This window comes from Chrysoperla carnea, chromosome 1 (genome assembly GCF_905475395.1).
Source record: "Chrysoperla carnea chromosome 1, inChrCarn1.1, whole genome shotgun sequence".
Taxonomy (NCBI): domain Eukaryota; kingdom Metazoa; phylum Arthropoda; class Insecta; order Neuroptera; family Chrysopidae; genus Chrysoperla; species Chrysoperla carnea.
This window is the reverse complement of record NC_058337.1, coordinates 93,810,822-93,831,637: the sequence shown is the minus strand read 5'-3', so window position 1 is coordinate 93,831,637 and position 20,816 is coordinate 93,810,822. Positions and strand designations below refer to the sequence as shown.

General features: G+C 28.3%; 2 protein-coding genes and 1 long non-coding RNA gene across 3 annotated transcripts; all 3 read left to right on the top strand.

Moving 5' to 3' along the window:
• Positions 1–609: 609 nt before the first annotated feature.
• On the top strand, positions 610–3,050 carry LOC123306068 (uncharacterized protein C18orf19 homolog A). The gene is made up of 2 exons (XM_044887940.1): positions 610–1,203; positions 2,777–3,050. The coding sequence occupies exons 1-2, from the start codon at positions 681–683 to the stop codon at positions 3,013–3,015; spliced, it is 762 nt and encodes a 253-aa protein (XP_044743875.1). The 5' UTR covers positions 610–680; the 3' UTR covers positions 3,016–3,050.
• A 1,681-nt stretch (positions 3,051–4,731) lies between these two features.
• Positions 4,732–8,304, top strand: LOC123306076. The gene is made up of 3 exons (XR_006536885.1): positions 4,732–4,908; positions 7,068–7,204; positions 8,103–8,304. It is a non-coding gene; the product is annotated as an uncharacterized LOC123306076 (long non-coding RNA).
• Positions 8,305–10,347: 2,043 nt separating this feature from the next.
• Positions 10,348–17,731, top strand: LOC123306053 (Golgi apparatus protein 1). Its single transcript, XM_044887922.1, has 7 exons — positions 10,348–11,304; positions 12,422–12,593; positions 13,612–13,967; positions 14,409–15,141; positions 15,510–16,248; positions 17,219–17,325; positions 17,437–17,731. The coding sequence occupies exons 1-7, from the start codon at positions 10,967–10,969 to the stop codon at positions 17,599–17,601; spliced, it is 2,610 nt and encodes an 869-aa protein (XP_044743857.1). The 5' UTR covers positions 10,348–10,966; the 3' UTR covers positions 17,602–17,731.
• The last annotated feature ends 3,085 nt before the right edge of the window (positions 17,732–20,816 follow it).

Below are 20,816 nucleotides of genomic sequence, written 5' to 3'. Positions count from 1 at the left end.
TTCAACAATTAACTCAGTCAATTGTCTCAATAATCCTTGTTTAAGTTAAATTACGTACATATTTCTTTCAAGAAAATTTCGAGAGGACAACTTTCTAAAAATGCTGAGTAACATAACAATATTTATGTTATTATCACAAATTTATAAAATTGAATTGAAATTTTTGTATTTATAACATTCCTTCTAAACGTAAAATATTTGAACGTCTTTTTTGTTAAAAACAAAACAAAAATTTTTTGTATGAATTGATTTTAATTAAATGTCTTTCATTTTAATTTTAATACAAAAATGAACCCTTTAACTATACAAAATTTGTATATTTTTAGTATAATAATACACGAAATTTCTACGTAAGACTAAAAATGGACCATTTATTTCTATAAAAATTAAGAAATTCTATGCAATATTATTTTTAATTGAAAATATTAAAATTTTAATTATTGTACAACCCTAACAATAGTGACGTTTAAAAATATACAGTAAAACTAGACATAATAACATATTTTGGACAAATTTTATCAAACTTAACCAAATTTACAAAATAAAGTATGTATTCCAACTACGTATAACTTTTATACTTTTATTTTAATCTTATATATAAATTTCCAGAACAAAAAATGGGAATATAAACAAAAAATCTATAAAAAAATAAACAAAAAATAGTCTATACATTATTTATTATGGGCACAGTGGCAAATTTTGCCTTGAGATATTTAGTAATAAATGCTCAAAGAACTATTACTCCACGGCAATGTATTTCACCAGCAGTGAGAGCATTCAAAAATTTTACAAGAGTAAATTTAGAAACAGCTAAAATAAGCAATGCGAAACAATTATTTTTTCAAAAACCAAATGTAGTAGTGACATCATGTATTAAATACAGCGATATCGGCCAAGAACAGAAAGAACCGAAAACGGAAGCGATTAAAAATGAAGTAAAATTGTCAAAATGGCAACAATTAAAAAAATTGTATAAGGAATATTGGTATATAGTTGTACCTGTTCATTTAGTAACATCAGTTGGATGGTATGGTGGTTTCTATTACTTGGCAAGTAGCGGCATTGATATTATAGGCTATTTAGAACATTTTGGAGTTAGTGAATTTCTTATTAAACCGTTAAGGGATTCTACAATGGGTTATTTTGCTGTTGCGTATGCTTTATATAAAATCTTTACACCGTTAAGATACACGGTTACATTAGGTAAGTTATCTTGATATATTCCGTGGCGCCACCAAATATCATAATTTCATTAGCTTAGTAACTGTAGCAATTTAGATTTAGGATATTAATAAAATATTGTAGACTAGCTGTGAACTACCCGCTTTGCTGGGCAACATCCCCACTTGCACCCCTCCCTCCACATTTCCTTGCGTGGGATAACAGTTTTGTAATGTACACGTCATGCTCTTTTATTTGATACCCCACTTAGGTATATTTGTAAATATTCGATAATTCCTTCCCACTTTCTCGCTACACCTTTCTACCCTCCGAAGGTTAAAAGTATATAAAAACAATAGATCTTTGAAGCTGGTTGTATATCGTGTCAATATTTGAGCTTAATCGATGCACAACTTTTTTAGTTTTTGAAGCATATCCCTTTCAACCCCTATTTCAATCCCTTACTCTACTATAATATAGATGTATTATACATAAAAACCTTCCTCTTGAATCACTCTATCTATTAAAAAAAAAAAGAATACCGCATCAAAATCCGTTGCGTAGTTTCAAAGATTTAAGCGTACATAGAGACATAGGGACAGAAAAAGCGACTTTGTTTTATAATATGTAGTGAAGCTACTCTGTCCGCTTTTAAAAGATAGTAAAGAATAGGGTATTCCACTATTTTTGAAAAAGTACTTCAAAATGTTGATTTTACTAATAAAAAGCCACCAAAAATTTATTTCGGAAAAATACACACGCTTTCTTGCCAAAAACTTAAATTAAATTTTAAACCTTTTTTTAAACTGTCAAAAACGCGGGCATCAAATTTGATGACGTAATTTGAGTATCACTATACGAAATAACACAAATAAATTTGACAGATATATTCATAGATATCTGATTATAATAAATATAAACACTTATTATCTATGGATATATTATACCCAGCTGTCTACACTGAACTAACTGATGGTCTATGACTCCGCTATGACATACCGCTGGATATATTATACCCAGCTGTCTACACTGAACTAACTGATGATCTATGATTCATACCGCTATGACATCACAGCAGGGCTTTTAATTACGCTATAACTTGAAAACAAATTAAAATCGGATAATAACATTTGGAGTTTTTTTACATTATTTTCATGTCTAGAAGACACTCCTGGAGTTCAGTGCATTTCTCACGACTTTGACCCTGCATAAACTATAATAAGTTTTTTATGAATTGTTGGCGAGAAAATACTTAATTTTCATTTAATATTATTTTAAACGATATTTGAAGACCATTTGAATTTATTTTATTATATTATTACCTTCTATTTTGGGGTATTAATTTTGATCCTGGTAAATATAGAATGCTAATACAATCTCTGCAGTATACTAAAATGAATACAGTATCAATATGTATAATTTGATTTCATTATAAGTAACTTCATCTAGTTTTCAAAACATCTACGATTTACGTTGTATTATCAATCTGCAAGCAATGAATATTTACAGCACTGCCGGTCTATATTTAATATAAAATTTTATGCTCAAATCGAGGCGCTACGTATTTATTTCAAAAATCTAAGGCAAATTATACTAATTTGTCTTATAATTTTAGGCGGGACAACAGTATCAATAAAGTTTCTAAAAAAGCGTGGTTACATTAAACCAGTACCAACTAAAACAGAAATTAAAGAAATATATCATCAAAAGAAAGGTGAAATACAAGAAAGTTTACGTGAAACGAAAAAAGGTCTACAGCAACGAAAACAAAATATATCCGATGATTTAGAACATTATCGAACGGAATTGAAAAGTTTAAATCAAGCAACAAAAATTGATCCGAAACCGAAATAATAACAAAATTTTTGTTTTATGCGTAGAAATAATATATAAACATATTTTTAATATTTTTCATAATTTTATATATACATACATATATATATTATTATTATATTTTGTGTTTGATATTAAAAGAGAATTGTGTTTTGTTCAATCATTTTAAAATTATTTTATTTCATTTTACCTGTCTGTCCTTTCGTTTATCGTTCGATCATTTAAATTTTTACTAATTATACCGTTACTTAGTCAATAGTTCATTCGAATAATCAGTTTTGGTATCATATTCGTGAGTTATTTTCAATAATTTTCTTAATTCTATTGAAATTCGGGTAGTTTCGCTTAAACTCAGGATTACGGTTCCAAATGATAGAAAAATAGTTTGGTCGGTTGTACCTAAAATTTTTATGTAATTTATACCTGGTTCATAAAATAAATACCGAATAAAACCGATCGACTAGTATGAAGATATACTTCCATAAAAATTTTGAAAGGTTTAATACTTCAATGAAATGCATTTTTAGTTTATGAAATTAAAAGCTTTTTTATTATTATTTAAGTTGAAAGAAAAATAAAGTCAACATGAATTAATGTAAGAATAATCTCATGTGTAAAATTGAATGATGAATAAATGCAAATATCAGAAAATCGTCTTTATGAACAACCAATGGTCTTATTTGATAGAGTTCTCTCCGAGTTACAAAAAAGATGGTAATAATTTTTAGTTTAAAACTGTTTTTTTAAACACATTTTAAATAGAAAGCTAAGGTTTCAATTTCCAACGCTTATTACATGAGGTTGAAGAATGAAATTTTTCAAATTCTTTATTAAATAATATTTTAATGATTAATAATTAGTAGTTTATTACAAACCGTGGGTAGGGTCTGTTGCGAACATTGACATCCACACGTGAAATTCTTTTCGGATCATATTGCCGTTAATACGCTTTGATCGATACCTTAACGAAGTCGATATCATTTTTTGCTCGTGCGATATCGATGAGGAAAAACATGATCACGGACGTACGTACGCACACACACACATACTTCTTAAAATTGGTGTTAATGCCTTGTCCTGACCATGAAACCTAAAGATATGTTAAAAATTTCGATTTAAAAAATCAGACCCATTGAAAGAATTGCCTATACTGGGAAGTTAATATAAATAGGGTTATCGTTTTAATTATCGTATTCCTCAACCATGTTTTGTTCATCTCTTTAGCTCTTTTATGTTTATTTTAGTTTATAAGGTGTTTCGGTTGAGCCAAAGGTATATTATTCTGGTTTTGAGTGGGCATTCTGCCAGAAGGCGAAATGGTTTAAGCTACGCACTTTTGTGCAAAAAACTCTCCGTCTATGTCCTAACATTAGCTTGTTCCGGAACTTCATGCTCCGAACAATCAATTTAAATTAAAAAACCCATACTTATCCAAGTTGTTATTTTTAGTTTGACATTGAAAATCATACATGTTTAAACATGCATTGAAGCACACCAATTTAACCAAAAATATAAATGTGTTACTTTGTCTTAAATATATTAAACAGCTTAAAAAAATTTAGTAAAAATTAAATAAGAATAGTTCTTTATGTTGAATAAAAATGGACAGTGAAGATAATATAAGAACATTTATCATTAAAGGTAGGTATAAGTTATTAAAAAACATGATACAAAACTAACTTAAAGTTTTACTTAATTATTTTAGGATTATGTTTTAATAATAACGATCAAGAAATAAATAGTAAAATATTAACATTAAGTCATCCGAAATTAAAAATTGGGGCAAAATTCCTTTTGGCAGATCATAAGCTTTATGAACTTTTAACATATAAATTCACTTCATCATATTTGACGATACTATTCGAAGTGATGGAAAGTTTATACTATCCAGTCAAATTGATCCTGTTTTTATCGGTTTGTATTTTTATATTTACTTCTCAAAAATAGTTTTTTGGGATTATTATTGAAAAATTTGAAGATAATACAAAAAAAAAAAAAAAAAAATTTGTCTAATAGTAAATCGCATGTAAAATCGGTATTCAAACAAATATGTTATAATTATTATAGTAGGCTCCTATATTTCCTCGTTTTTCTTCAAATGGATGTTTATAATGCAAAGATAAACTGTGTTGAAAATTTTTTCTTTATTCTTAGGAAATTTTGAGGTAAAAGCACACGAAAACTTTATTTCATTTCTCTTATTGAAATGGACTTTTACTCAGCGAGTAAGTTATATACGCGATCAAAGCAAAATTGACATTTTTATTTTAAAATTCTGTATGAATTTCAATAAAAACTTGATTTTTTAAAAGTTTGGCAAAGAATAATGAGTTTATAACGTGCATACAAAATTTTTTAAATATTTTATTTGAAAATAAACTATAAAACAATGGGGTTTGAATGAATATACTTTATATAATTTAAACCCTATTGGCGAACGAAATTACCTAGAGATGGCTCTGGTGTGAATGCAATATGGCCGATATAGAGGATTTTCGTTCAAATTGTCAAAATAAATTTTTGCATTTTTTTTGTTTATTTGTTTTTTTAACATGGAGAAAGCCCTGGATATTAATATTGGTGATATATTTTATCTACTTGGTGGATCAGTAAGGCCGTTGATGGAAGGAGAGGCCCTTTCTCGTTCCAAAAACTTGTTTTTCTGTGGTATCCAATCGAAGCAAAATAATTGTTTGTTAATCAAATCTTCATGTTTGCAAACGTCGAACATCACCGAGAAACCTCATGAGATCTAAATCAAAGTGTTTGTAGCCAATGACAACAAAAAAATCGAATGCTATTGTTCTTGCAAAGCGGGCGCGGGAAGCAAGTGCAAGCATCTTTTTGCGACATTGTGCGACAACTGACGCCTGTAGATCTTGTTTTCCCACACTGGGGAACACCACAACGTTTTTCATTTTTAATAATTTCCATCTCAACAACAAAAACATTCAGCACTTGTATAGCTGTCAAAACTCAAAATCCTCTATAATAGTTTTACTAATCCTCGCTGCGCGGCGCCACCGTATCTTGCGATCGCGAATTTACAGCTGTGTTCGATGTATGTCGTCAAATTGACGAATTCAGTTTGATCACAATTCGACGATATCGAACAGAGATATGAAGAGCTGAATTTATACATTATAACAAGTGAAAACAAACAATTGTCTGAGCTAATTGTTGAAATACCATGTATAGACAGTGTTGAATGCCAGTGCTTGCATTATTTTTAATAAATTAGAAAATCACATTACACATACAGACATGTCACATATATATGTAACTAATATAGCCATAACATACATATTATACAATTTGCGCATAGTTTGCGCTCTCACGGGTAAACGGTGATGTTTACGAAAAAATGTTTCAAACAAAAGTTGGTTATTTTTTTATAAGGAACATTTTATACATTTAAACTTTTGTTCTATCTCTAACGGTTTACAAGATGGGTCCTACGGAGACCCAATCCACCTATGTTGCTCATTTACGAACTTGACCTCACTTTTTACGTCCTCAGCACGCTATAAAAATTTCAGCTTGATATCTCTTTTCGTTTTTGAGTAATCGTGATGACAGACGGACAGACGACAAACAGACAGACAACCGGAAATAGACTAATTAGGTGATTCTATGAACACCTATACCAAAATTTTTTTCGTAACATCAATATTTTTAAGCGTTACAAACTTGGGACTAAACTTAATATACTATGTATATTTCATATATACATGTTATAATAATAAATCATAATTTTTTAATAGACCTTTTTATTTAAAAAAAGTTATTATCTTTTGTTTCTGGCAATTTGTTAAGAAACTAATGTGATAAAAAGAATAACAAATATCTTGTAACTTTGTCCAACTTATTACTGTCTACCCGAAACAATAATGAATCGTAATTGAAATGAAAAGATCTATGAGAAGTAACAGACAGCTAATTTCAACGTGAATATGTTTGAGTTAGCCTAATCTACAGCCTCCAAAATCATCACCTTTTACGAAGATTGCTTGAGTTGTAAAATTAATCGTTTAGGATGATTGGATTGAAGTAATGATATATTTATATTTTAGTGTTACCATATCTCAAGGCTAAGTCTAACAAATATGTAAGCTTGGATGAAATCCTAGTCGATAGAAATTACCCAGATGTATCTAAAATAAAAAGTTGTACTGGTTTGAAATATCTACATCTTCTTTGTGATGAAATGGTAAGCTTTTAGTTATTAATTGGCGTGTTCAGAACAACGAAGTGTTGACTAAGCACGAAGCCATAGGCACTCAAAACATAATTTAAAGATAAGTTATAGACACTCAAAACACAACTAAAATTTATTAAAGCTGTTGTCTTGCTACAAACTACAAATTGTCAAAAAGTTTTGGACTATATGCGCGGTAAGAGTATACAATCTTGTAGTGAAAAAAGTAAAATTTTTATCTATACTGTACTACTTTTATCTATACTGTACTGTTCAACAATAAAATGTTTTATCTTTGCATTATTATATCTCAATAATGAAACTGCAGTCAATTAATTTTTTACTCATAAAAAAATTAGTCAATTAATTGTTACAGTTTTTTGAAAATATCTGACATAATTTTTTCTAGAGTTAAAAACTTGTTAAAAACACATCCTCTTCCATGTTCTCTGTGTTAATGAGCCGACCTTTAATTAAGTTTATCTCGAATTAGAGACGGTCACTCGACTTTATTAAAGTATAAGAGATGAGCGACAAAAAAGTTAGCATTTTCTAAAGGCAGTTTCTGTAGAATTGCCGCAGGGGCGGCTTTAACTTTGTAAAAAAACTATATACCTCGCAACTACTTTCTAAAACCTAAAAATTAATTTGCGAGTAGTATGTTAATTAAAAAAAAATTTTACTATCGTCAATCATGCTAATTCTGTAACCGATTGTTTGTTTGGTTTCGGCTGAAATATATTTGTAAGAGGTAACTTACACTTTATTTATGTTGTCTGCTTGTTTCCAATTAATTAATTAATATCTTATAAGTATCTATAATAATAATTATTGTGCACTTTATTATTTATACCTATCATTATAAAAATTAAACAGCTTGTTTAATTTCAATTTTTTTTTATGTTTATAGGAGAACAAATATAAGTATAATAAAGAGAAATTATTAAAATGGTTAAAGAAGAAATATGATTATTTAGTAAATACCTTGGAAAACAAATATTCTGATGAAAAAATAACTCAAGAAGTAAATGGTATATTTTCGCAATATTTAGATGAAGAAACATTTAAAATTTTCCTAAGTACGCAAAATAATAATCAGAAACGGAAGTCATCGCCTGTTCAAGTTTCGAAATTGTTTAAAAAGCAAAAAACGCAGTTGTAATAGTATTGTTGTTGTTTTTTTTTTTTTACTTTTTATATGATAAACTGTAGTTTATTTATTGTATTGTATAAACTGTAGGTTATTTTATTTTTGTATTAAAAATATTTATTTTTTTTGGATTTCAATACATATAATGATTTTGTTTCTTTTAAAAATTTCGTTACAAAAATCTATAGGTCTCGAAGCGAAGGCCGTGTGTGTAAAGGCCATACTTGTTGGTATGCTTGCATGGGGGTGCGAAAATTTCGCACATGTCGTCGCTAGTATATGGATAAAATTATTTAGACTTATGATAAGAAATATTTTATGTAACAACAGCAAAAATTTGTTTAAGTTTCAGTAAATATTTTTATTGTTTTATATGTAATAAGTAATTATTTATGGGTTGTCAAAATGTTCTACAAAATAGAGGAATGTAAAGAGTAAATATATTATCTACATTTTATTTGGCATACAAACTATCTCAACTCAAATGCAGCTTTCCGATAAAATTTCTGAAATTGACTTTCTTCATTGAATATTTCTCAATTTCTAAATTAGTTAGAATAATATTAGCGCAAAATAGCTTCCTAAATGGTGATAAAATTTCCGAAATTGTCTTTTTTCATTAAATTTTCCTCAATTTCTAAATTTAGTTCCAGAATGCAAATTTTACTAATCATATTTGAAAAAGTTTACTATACCCGGGCTTTTTTAGAGACGCCAACCTTAATAAAAAAAAGTATGTTTTTAAAACACATAATTTCATTTACCCCCATTTACCTGATTCGATCTTTTAATTCTGCTTTAAATTATATATATTCAGAAAACACACGTTGAAGTTCCTAAGGTTGACCTCTCTAAAATAACAGGGGTATAATCATATTTAATGTATTTTTATGTTTTAGAATCTGGTACTGTACTGTATAGCCTAATATTAATTATTTTCCAATTTTCTTTTTTCCGTAGAAGAATTTGTTATATAAAACTAGAATTTCCATTGAGATCTGAGGTGGTTGAAAACCAAGGCTTTCGTTAGCCCCCAACAAACTGCAGCTTTTATACCATGTATATATGAAATATACATAGTATATTAAGTTTAGTCCCAAGTTTGTAACGCTTAAAAATATTGATGCTATGAACAAAATTTTGGTATAGGTGTTCATAAAATCACCTAATTAGTCTATTTCCGGTTGTCTGTCTGTCTGTCGTCTGTCCGTCTGTCATCACGATTACTCAAAAACGAAAAGAAATAACAATCTTAAATTTTTATAGCGTGCTTAGGACGTAAAAAGTGACGTCAAGTTCGTAAATGAGCAACTTAGGTCAGTTGGATCATGGGTCTGTAGGACCCACCTTGTAAACCGCTAGAGATAGAAGAAAAGTTTAAATGCAAAAAATATTCCTTATAAAAAAATAAACTTTTGCTTGAAACGTTTTTTCGTAAACATCACTGTTTACCCGTGAGTTCGCAAATTTTATAGTATGTATTATATGGGAATATCAGTTATATATGTGTGACATATATGTATGTGTGATGTGACAGAGTAATCAACACTGTCTATACATGGTATTTCAACAATTAACTCAGTCAATTGCTTGTTTTCACTTGTTTTAGTTAATTTTTTGTTGGTTAACTACACAACGAGATATTGTAACCATGAGATTAAAATGGTCCACCCTGTCAGTACAATTTTAAAATAGCTTATTGTAAAACATAATTGTTGACTATGTATTTATTTATCTAATTTATCTTAATTTAGTAATTCATGCATATATCTTCTTTCCCTGCCTGTACAAATTTCAACCTGACGTAAAAAAAACAGTTTGAGAACCTCTAATATAGGTATTTATTGTGGTTAATGAAAACGTCACTTATTTATGAAGCAGTGAATTTTATCAAATATTTTAAAACCGGTGTATAGAAAATGATTTTCTAATACAAGTAGTTTTTAATTTTAAGTAAAAAAATGATTTTTAATCGCTTCAAAGTATTTTTAATATTAATTGTGTTAAATATTTTATATATACGATGTTCGAATTGCGATACTAACTTTATCGAATTACTTAGAGTAAAACGAGCACCAAGTGATTTAATAGCATATACACAATTTTCAAATAAATGTCCTGAAGTAAAACAAATATGCGCCGAAGAATCAAATGATAAACTTCCAAAAGAGATTCAAATATTTGAATGTTTTGTAAGAGATCCAAGTAAAGTTGCTGGGCTGAGTATAAATTGTCAGTATGCGGTTACAAAGTTCGCCGATGCCTATTTTAGTATAAATAGTCTTGAAGCTACATTTAAACAATTAAAATGTGTTACAAGTCTTGATAATCAAATATGTTTTAAAGATACAGAGAAATATCTTAGATGTTTACTTGAAAAAAATTTAAAAAATGCTTGTAATGTTCACATATCAACATTACAAAAAGTTTGGAGCCAAATTGAATATATTCAAAGTGGATTTGTAACTGATTGCAAAAATGATATCGAAAAATTATCATGTACTGATGGAAGTATTCTCGAATGTTTAAAAGTTCATCTAAATTCACTTAATGGAAATTGTAATTTACGTGTGACGTCATTAATTAATGATCAATTAAAGAGAAATAAAGCTGATCAACTATTAATGGAAGCTTGTCGACCAGAATATGAAAATTTATGTCAAAATCAATATCCTGAAAATGAATTACTAACATGTTTGATGCTTAAACCACAATTTAGGATTTCGTCAAGATGTCTTGAAGAATTTAATCGACAAAATCCGAGTGGAATTAGTTTAAATAATAAAAATGGAAGGGCGTTAGCAAGAGCATGTAAAAATGATATCAAAAATTATCACTGTCGAAAAGGTGTTTCCGATGATAAGGACATTCGATGGGCACAAATTGTATTATGTTTAGAAGGAGCAATTCGTAACCGATCTGTTGTGGAGCCTCAATGTCAAGCGGAAATTATTAATCATAGGTTTGTTAACATTAGAATAAATATCAATAGATAATTTAAGTCCTTAAATATAAAAGCGAATTGAAGGAAAATTTAATTGGGTAAGAATTAATCTGAAATCGGATAATCAAAACAAATCGGTGGAATGCAAGAGTAAGCTCATGATGTTAAAACTTCGTTAAACATGTCTTATTAGGCTTTTTCTATCAGAAGCCGCCCTTTCCACAGAGCAATGGTCTGTAGCTTCAGATGCCAGCCTTCAATGGCGTACCGAAATTTTAATAATTGAAATGAAAAGGTTTTGATAATAGGCTATGCAAAAATGCGTATTCTTATTAACCCATCAGGCATGGGTAATAATTTTTATTTTGGCTTTCATAATATTTGATAAACGTTTTATAATTAATTTGTTAAAACTTCAATTTGGTTTATTTATTGGGTCTGAAATAAAGTTTCCTACTTACTTTAGCTACCTTGTACCAATATACTTTGTCAATTAGACAATACAAGACTCGTTTCGATCACTTACATTATGAAACAACAATAGGGAATATGAATGTTTTTTTTTATATTTTTAATTCATTGTTTACACCGTTATAACAAAGTAAAAAATATAAATACTGCTTAAAAAATATAAATACTACTGTAACGTATACTGTTAAGTATAAAAAAAATATTTAAAATACATTATAATTTTGAGATAATTAAACCCAGTTTTTGGCGCTCTCTCTTGATGACGTATAAGTACGTGATCTGTCAATTGGTGACAGTTCAATGTATAATTTACACTTAAAAAAAATGAATTTACAACACAAAATTTACACTCGTTATTATTATGTTTTCTAATAACAAGCCGTAGAATAGTATAATTTAATGAAAATTCATATAAAATGTAAGTAATAAATAATGGTTTAGTTGAAATGTCCAGTCATTAAAGTTACAGAAGAAAAATATTTGAACCAAATTTAAATTTCATGAATATTCCCTATTGATGATTGATTAAATACAATGGCGATGGCGAATCCAATTTTTCGCATTTGGAAAATCGTTTTATAGTCCTTTTCATTTGTTGAGTTATAGCTTATCTTTTTGTGCGTGATTCTTTAAAATTCAAAAGAAACAAATTTTTAATTTACAGAAAAATGTTATTAAAAGATTATCGTTTGTCACCTGAAATAGTTGACAAGTGTGCAAACGATATATCCGCATTTTGTAATGGACTTGAAACTAATGGAATAACAATTCATTGTTTAATGGAACATTCTCGTCCGAAACGTAAAAAACGTGTTTCATATGAATGTGCAAGAGCGGTAAGCTATTTTTATTTATATATAAAATAACTTTTATCTGAGAATTTATACTATATTTTAAATTATCTTTACCTTTTCAAATAAAGCCGCCAAATTTCTAATGTGATTTTGTAGACATTGTTAATTAAAGTAAACTGTATCAAAAATATCCCCTTTTAAAATTGTCAACTTTCGAATGATTCCAGAAATATTTCAATCATTATTTTAGAAGATATTGCGGTTTAAATTCAAAGTATTCGTTTTGTTATAAAAGTACTTACGAGAAAGCCTGTGCAATTTTTCTGATCCTTTTACCAAATAATTACACAAACTATAAGGGCGTATTCTATAAACAATTTAAAATCGAAAATGCCTCTTACACTTTTGTTCAAAGCTCAATAGTTAAAGAAGCTACGTTCCGACAGACAAACCGACATTTGATATTATCGAACTTGATCTTTTTTAAGTTTTAATAAAAACTTTTTGCATTTTTTAAATTACCGTGACAGTTAAGAATTTCACCGTGACAGTTAAGAATTTCTTTCGGGATCCTTTTGTGGATGGTTTGGTAAAAGGATCCCGAAAGAAATTCTTAACTGTCACGGTAATTTAAAAAATGCAAAAAGTTTTTATTAAAACTTAAAAAAGATCAAGTTCGATAATATCAAATGTCGGTTTGTCTGTCGGAACGTAGCTTCTTTAACTATTGAGCTTTGAACAAAAGTGTAAGAGGCATTTTCGATTTTAAATTGTTTATAGAATACGCCCTTATAGTTTGTGTAATTATTTGCGGAATTCGTAATGTTTTTCTCTTTCTAAAAATTTTAGTTTCAAAAATAGTTTTGCTTAAAATCCCATAAAACCATTTTTAACACCTTCAGAATTTTAACAATTTCTGTCTTTCTTTGTCTTTTCTTTTTTGGTGATAAAATGTATAGAGCGTTCGCTTATTTGAAGGATGATTTAACTCCTGAAAAATTACTGTATTTACATCGAAGTCTCCAACTATACAATATTTTAATAAGGAAAAAATTTACAGCTCGAAGATCTTGTAAAACAAAGTGATGCAGGCGAAGATTGGCGTGTAGATCCGGTATTGCATGAAGCATGCAATTCTGTAGTCGACGTTGCCTGTAAAGACATACAAAGTGGTAATGCACGTGTAATGACCTGTTTAATGGATAAAATTGGTTCAAATTATATGAACGAAGCATGTGAAAATGCACTAATACAAATACAATACTTTGTTGCCCGTGATTTTAAATTAGATCCTCAATTATATCAAAATTGTCGTGATGATGCTGTTAAATATTGTCATGCTTCACAAACATGGGAAGATTTTGGTGAAGAACAAGCACCAGAAACCGCACCATTGGTCTTGCCATGTTTATATAGGTAACGCAATTTTTTTTTACTTTTAAAAATTTGGAATGAATATTTGACTGGTTTAGTAAACCAGAGCGCAAAAACTTGAATAATTTTTGCAAAATCTGAGGCAAATTAACGTACAAATACCAGTGCTATATCGACTTTCTTAAAGTTGACCCTAATGGGCGGGAAATCTAAGTTTGCATGGAAGCCTCGGAAAATTAATAATTTTTCCGGTTTGAAATATAGATTTTCGTAAATCCACCGAGGAGAAAATAATTAAATTGAAAATGTTATATTTTTTTTTATAGCTAATAATAGGTGGTGCCTCACTTGTGAATAATTACTTTGTGTTGTATTTAATATTTTTGCGAAAGTTAGGGAATCATTTTCAATGGAATCTATTGTTATTAGTTACTATAAAGTTTAATTTTAGATTAAATTTCCTTTTGTTTATTTTATCTTTAGATACGCTGATCACCCTAATAAAACAATGCAATTATCGCAACAATGTTTACAAGAAATTCGTCGAGTAATGCATCAACGAGCAATCAGTGTTGATTTACAACCAGAAATTGAAATAAGTTGTTTACATGATTTATCTGTGCAATGTACAGATAAAACCGCTAAAGGAGAAGAAATTCTATGTTTACAAAATAATTTAGAACATCTTGAACCCGATTGTCGGAAAGTTGTATCAGAGATAACTGAACGTCAAGCAAAAAATGTCATGTTTAATCCTATATTAAATAAAGCATGCGCACGAGCAATGCAAGATTTTTGTTCAGATGTTTTAGCTAATAAAGATGAGGGTGACGTTATGGAATGTTTAATAGCACATAAAAATTATCCAAAAATGCGAGCAGATGTTAAGTGTCGTGCAGCTGTTGAACATTTTCAATTAATTTCACTCAAAGATTATCATTTTACATTTAAATTTAAAGAAGCATGTAAACCGTATGTGACAAATTATTGTCCGAATGCGCGTCAAAAATCTGATTTGATTGAATGTTTGAGTGAACGAGTTTTAAATGATACTCTTTCGGGCACATGGAATAGTATTCGAAAAGAATGTCGTCAACAATTAAGAGCGCAGTTATTTCAACAACGTGAAAATATTGATTTTGATCCAAAATTAGAACATGTTTGTGAAAAAGATATTAAAACGTTTTGTCCGAATATTGAGCATGGTGGTGGACGGGTAAGGCTTATTTAAAAAAATTTTAATGTATTTATTCAAAAATTTCGAAAGTTTTTCGTTGTCAATCTACTTCATGTTTTTATTTTGAAGACAAACTTATTTTGTTTCAATATCTTATGTGCTTTACGTAAATCTAGATACAGGATCCGGGTTCGATTCCCGACTATTGTGTTTTCGCTTTTTTCTATTTGTTTAAAGTTATCAATCTGATTAAGTGACAATAAACGTCCGGTAAATACAAATCCTGAAGTAATAAAATTGCACAAAATACATCTTATTACATTACGCTTGTAAGGTAATAAAATGTCTAGGATTCGATTCCTTAGTTCTTGTTTTATTTAATTAAATAATACATTTTTTTAATTTAGGTTTTGGAATGTTTAAAAATTCGAACGGATAACTTATCACCACAGTGTCATAAAGCAATATTTAAAATCAAGAAGAAAGAAATGATAGACAATGGCATAGATTACACACTAATGACAGGATGCAGCACAATGATTCAATTTTATTGCGCGAAATCTGATTATACAAACGTTCTAGAATGCTTAAAAACATACCGAAATGAGATAAAATTCGATGAAAAATGTAAACATATTGTAATTGAACGTATGATTGAACAGAATAAAGATTTTCGTTTAAATCCAATGTTGCAAAAAGCTTGTCAACATGATATTACCGCTTACTGTGGCGATATCATTGATAAAATTAGTAACGAAAAAGAATTAAATGGTAAAATGATAAAATGTTTAAAAGTGAAATTCCGTGAAGCAAAATTAAAGCCACGATGTGAAATTCAAATGACAAGTATTTTACGTGATCAGGCATTAAATTATAATTTGAATCCATTATTACGAACAGTATGTGCTAAAGAAATTGAAGCTTTATGTAAAACTTTTACCGAAGAAGAGAATACTGGCAAAGTTGAGGAATGTTTAAAACAAGCGCTTATACGCAAACAAATATATAATGGAGAATGTAAGAATGAAGTTGCATCAATGATTGAAGAATCCAGACCGGATATTCGTGTTGATCCACTTTTACAGCGAGCTTGTAGTTTAGATTTAATGAAATATTGCCGCAATATTGAAGCTGGTAATGGAAGACGTAAGTATTTATTATTTATTCGTACTTAAGTCTAAGTAAGTAAACGCTAATCACTTCTATTAGTAAAGTTGTTACTTTGCAGCAGTTATAGCTAAGTTACTGCAAAAAATTATAATAAAACAGAGTATAACAAATATCGATCGTCTGAGTATAAATATTCGAATTCTATACTTCAAAACAAATAAAATTTGTTTTGCTGGTTAAATCTCCAATTCATCTTCGTGTAGCGCCTACCAAAAAAACAAACATTGAGACATTATTTATAGAAATGTTGCTTCTTAATTTCTCTTTTCTTTTCTAAGAATTTTTCATTTTATAATTTTAAATAACACTTTCCGTGATTTATCTTTTGGTCACGTTATACGTTATAATATTTTGTTTCGTAAAAAGCTAAAATAGTTGCAAACATACATATTTTTACACTTAGATAATTTTATATCCCTCATTGACCTTCGAGGCACAGAAAGCTGGATATTCAGAAAAAAGTGTTTTTCGACACTTTTGATCATTAAAATTTCGCTAGGGATTTTATACTCATTTAAAAAAAATCGACGACAATGTTTTACACAAAAATTAGCTAGCTTGAAGTTTTATCGTAGATATAATCCAAGATGATTCCGTCATGGACTGTCAGAATAATTCTACCATTTTGTTGATTTTCATTAATGGAGTACTTACTTTGTTATTAAAACATATGTTTTCACAAAAATTGTCTAATTTGGAATTTTTTCGCAGTTCAAATCTAAGATGATTAGGTAATAAACTGTATACCATTAACTAAAAATTTATCTTTTGCTCCCATAATCGAGTCTCTTCATTAGTATTTTATTAGGAATAACAACACTTTGTTTATTTTGTGTAAAATTATCCTTAAGACATTTATTTGAAAGATTATATTTGAATGGAATTGATCTTCATAGCTCACGTAGTTTTCGAAAAAAAATGTTTTTACTAATTTATATTATTTCAGATTTAAAATGTTTACGATTAGCATCAGAAAATCCAGAAACTCCATTAACGGATGAATGTAAACAAAAATTATTAAGCCGAATTCAAATGTTTGAAAGTGCTGATAAGGTTTGTAATCTTCCTTTTTCTTAATACATTTTATATGATGTAAATGGCTTGTTTTGTGACTCGTTTAAGAGAATGTAAAATAAATAAATATATTTGTGTAAATTTTTTCAGATTCTACCACCAGAGGGACTTCACGATTTATATAATCAAGTATCGTCATCTCCGTCAAGACGTTACTTTGTAATGGTTGCAATCACAATTATTGGTGTAATATTTATAACAGGTTTATTCTGTGGCCGGATAACCAAACGTGCAATGGCTATGAAAAATAAGTAACATTTATTGAAGTATAAAGTGCACTTTCTACAAAAATTGTCTAAAAAATCCCAAAATACTTGCCCAAAATTGAGTTAATAACCAATATAATGATCTGTATTGCGGAGTAAGTTTTTTTTTTTTTTAACTTAGAGAAATAACATACTTTTTAGATAAAAACATTTTTGTTTTTAAGAGTTACCTACATAAGTAAAAAATTCGATTAGCAATTTATTTTTCAAATGGCTGCTAAAATAAATAACGATACGACCATGTTTCTTTTTTAGCTAAACATATTTTTGTAATCAGTTTTTACTAACGATTATTCATCCTTCATTTTGCATTGTGAGCCATGATATCGTTAAATAAAGCAAATGCGAAACATATACCTTAAACTTTATTCTAATACTTTCCAAGACGTGTCATATTAGCTATGAACCGAGAACTATCTTTGATGACGTGCCTTGTAAAATATCAAAATGAAACTTATGTTTCGCGCATCCTTTATTAAATTATACCATGCCTTTAGTGTATTTTTAAATTGTTTTATTTCTTTTATTAATATTGTATTAAAGATTTTTAATCGATAAAAACTTAAAATTCAAAAGTTTTACTCTCATTATAAAACAAAACCCTTTAAAAAGATTAACTGTTTCCTATGAATGTATTATTATAAGCACAAAAAAACTCTTCGGGTTGTAAATTATTATTAATTCAAATATGCGAAATAGGAAACATTTTATTTTGTGTTCCCTTGTATTTATTTGAATATCTTAGGCATAAAATATGATGTTTAATACAGTTTTGACATATTCAAATTAATATTTATAGTTCCCAATAATTAATCTCTTGACAATATAAACTGGAAATAAATTTCGATTATTGACCCAATTTCCTAGAATTAGAAAAATTGATCTAGGAAATTGTAGCAAAAATCGAAATTTATTTCCAAATATCCTAGAGTTCTCATTTATTATCTTTGATAATATTTATAATATAAATTGGAGTAATGAAATTGTCTTACGAAACAAAAAAGATTACGATTTTCAAAAAAACCAGAATGATAAAAACTGAAGATCCTTGTGTTTTTAAATAGTTTGAACCTTAAACTTACGAACGAAAGAGAGGAGGGGATACGTTAAATAAAATTTGAATGGTCAGCCTTATGCATATACAGTATTTAGCTACATATTGGAATTGGGATTCCTTAAGGAATCGAAGCTTGACGGGATTATTTAACAATTTCTCGTCAACACAATTTGTAAAACAAAAAATTGTTATATATAGGATGTTTTAAAAAGGTACAGAATAATGCTTTTACATATAAGAACCTAACTCGAAAAAAAAAATCGCAAAAAAGCGAGAGCGACATCGTCTTATTGGAACTGAAGCTATTCTTTACATTAATTCAATCCAGTTCGGAAACGAAAATATCATCGAATCTGCACACCATACAGTGACTTTTGTGGATATAACGGTGTCTTAATAATAACTTGTCAATTTCACTTTTAGATTGGACTTTTTTTGATCAGACCGCGGCATTAAAATGCCCGAAATAAAATTTAAATATTAAGGTTTGTTTTACGAACTAAACTATGGTTTTTCTGTGAATAATTTTCACAACTTAAGAGCTTTTTTGGTTTAAGCTTTCTTAGTGAAATGACTCAAAATGGTAATTGAAAAAATTAAACATTTCTTAAATGGTATAATATATATATATATACGTAACTAGAGATTTTATTATTAATTTCGATTGTATTTTATGGTATATTTGATATCTGAGCTAGCTTCTGAAGCATATTTCGCGCCATATTTGTTACATGTGAGTATGTTTAGTCTGGGGGTGGCGAACCTTTATGTATTAACATGCCATTTTTTTAAAGAAATTAATAAGGCCATAAAAGTGTCGGCAAATAATTTTTACTTCGTGAATGTTGGGAAAATAATAATACTAAATACTATCAATTCAAAACTCTTTATTTATACCCAAGTCTCAATTATACGCGTATTTCAAATTGACTTCTGTTGTTGTTGATTAGATGACAAATAACTGATATTAGGATAATAAGGGTTCTAGGCAAGTCTTTAATATTATTAATCTCTGAAAATAATGACTCGCAGGCATAGATAAATGACAATATGATTATAATAGTACGTTCGTAATATAATACTTCATAATGAATTTTGTGATCAGTGCAATGCCCAAAATATTGTGCCATTTGTTCGCCATCCCTGTTATAGTCAATTAATTTCATACAGTTAATATGAAATTTTGCTTTTGGAAACTTAAAAAATTGTTTATAATTTAACATTAATATGCAGCTTAAACGTAAAACATAAGGACTTGTATTCAGTTTATAAATTAGGCTGATTATTCATCGTCGTGCCAATCAAAAGCAATCAAAAAGCGAGCAAAATAGAAAGTAAGAAGTTACTTCTTCCTGAAATTTTTTTGTCTTCAGGAAATTTCACCTTTGTCATGTGATATTTGTATAACATTATTAGACTCGCCCATATATTTTTTAACAATAAAATTAATTAAATTGACAATTTAACAATTAAATAAATAATAAACAATTCTATTATTTATTATTTTGGTTTCAACTTTATAATTCTTTAAAGTTTAAATGGTCGTAATATATTTAATATAATAACCTTAAAAATCATTTTTAATATTTTTTTTTCATTAAACTATTTGTAGAAGATAAAATTTTGTTTTACTTTTAAAAGCTAAAAAAATTGTATCTATAATTCGTCACTCAAGTTATTACTAACAATTATTTTTGTATTTGTAAAATGTAAATATTGTACAAACTGTAATAATGTTTAATACTAATAATAGAAGAGCCGCTATAGTGAAGCCTCATTGATAACAATATTTTGCTAACTTTTATTTAATATTTTTGCGGTGCTCAAAATAGTCTAAGATTATTTATACCACGGAAGTGTATTAGAAAATGTATTTTGAATCATTGTAGCAGCTTTGCTATTCTGTTTCATAAATTTAAGTAAGAAGTATCTCTTTTTACTAAAAGCCGGGTTTATTTGCGAGACATAGAAATTCCAATATTTGTTTCACCAATATAAAAACTAATAAATGAAAATTTTTCTCTAAATAGTGTTATCAAGGAAGATTTTCTATGGTCGGCACTTAGATCATAATATACAACTAATAAATAATATTTTTTATTGAAAGTTGGATGATAATGATCTTAAATTTGATAAGGGATGATATT

What these genes read in the sequence shown, in the direction of transcription:
- LOC123306068 (XM_044887940.1), top strand. Translation starts at nt 681, where the DNA reads ATGGGCACAGTGGCAAATTTTGCCTTGAGATATTTAGTAATAAATGCT. An exon ending in AAGATACACGGTTACATTAG is followed by an intron (nt 1,204 to 2,776) that starts GTAAGTTATCTT and finishes TTATAATTTTAG; the next exon opens with GCGGGACAACAGTATCAATA.
- LOC123306053 (XM_044887922.1), top strand. Translation starts at nt 10,967, where the DNA reads ATGGAAGCTTGTCGACCAGAATATGAAAATTTATGTCAAAATCAATAT. An exon ending in TTGAGCATGGTGGTGGACGG is followed by an intron (nt 15,142 to 15,509) that starts GTAAGGCTTATT and finishes TTTTTAATTTAG; the next exon opens with GTTTTGGAATGTTTAAAAAT. An exon ending in TGTTTGAAAGTGCTGATAAG is followed by an intron (nt 17,326 to 17,436) that starts GTTTGTAATCTT and finishes AAATTTTTTCAG; the next exon opens with ATTCTACCACCAGAGGGACT.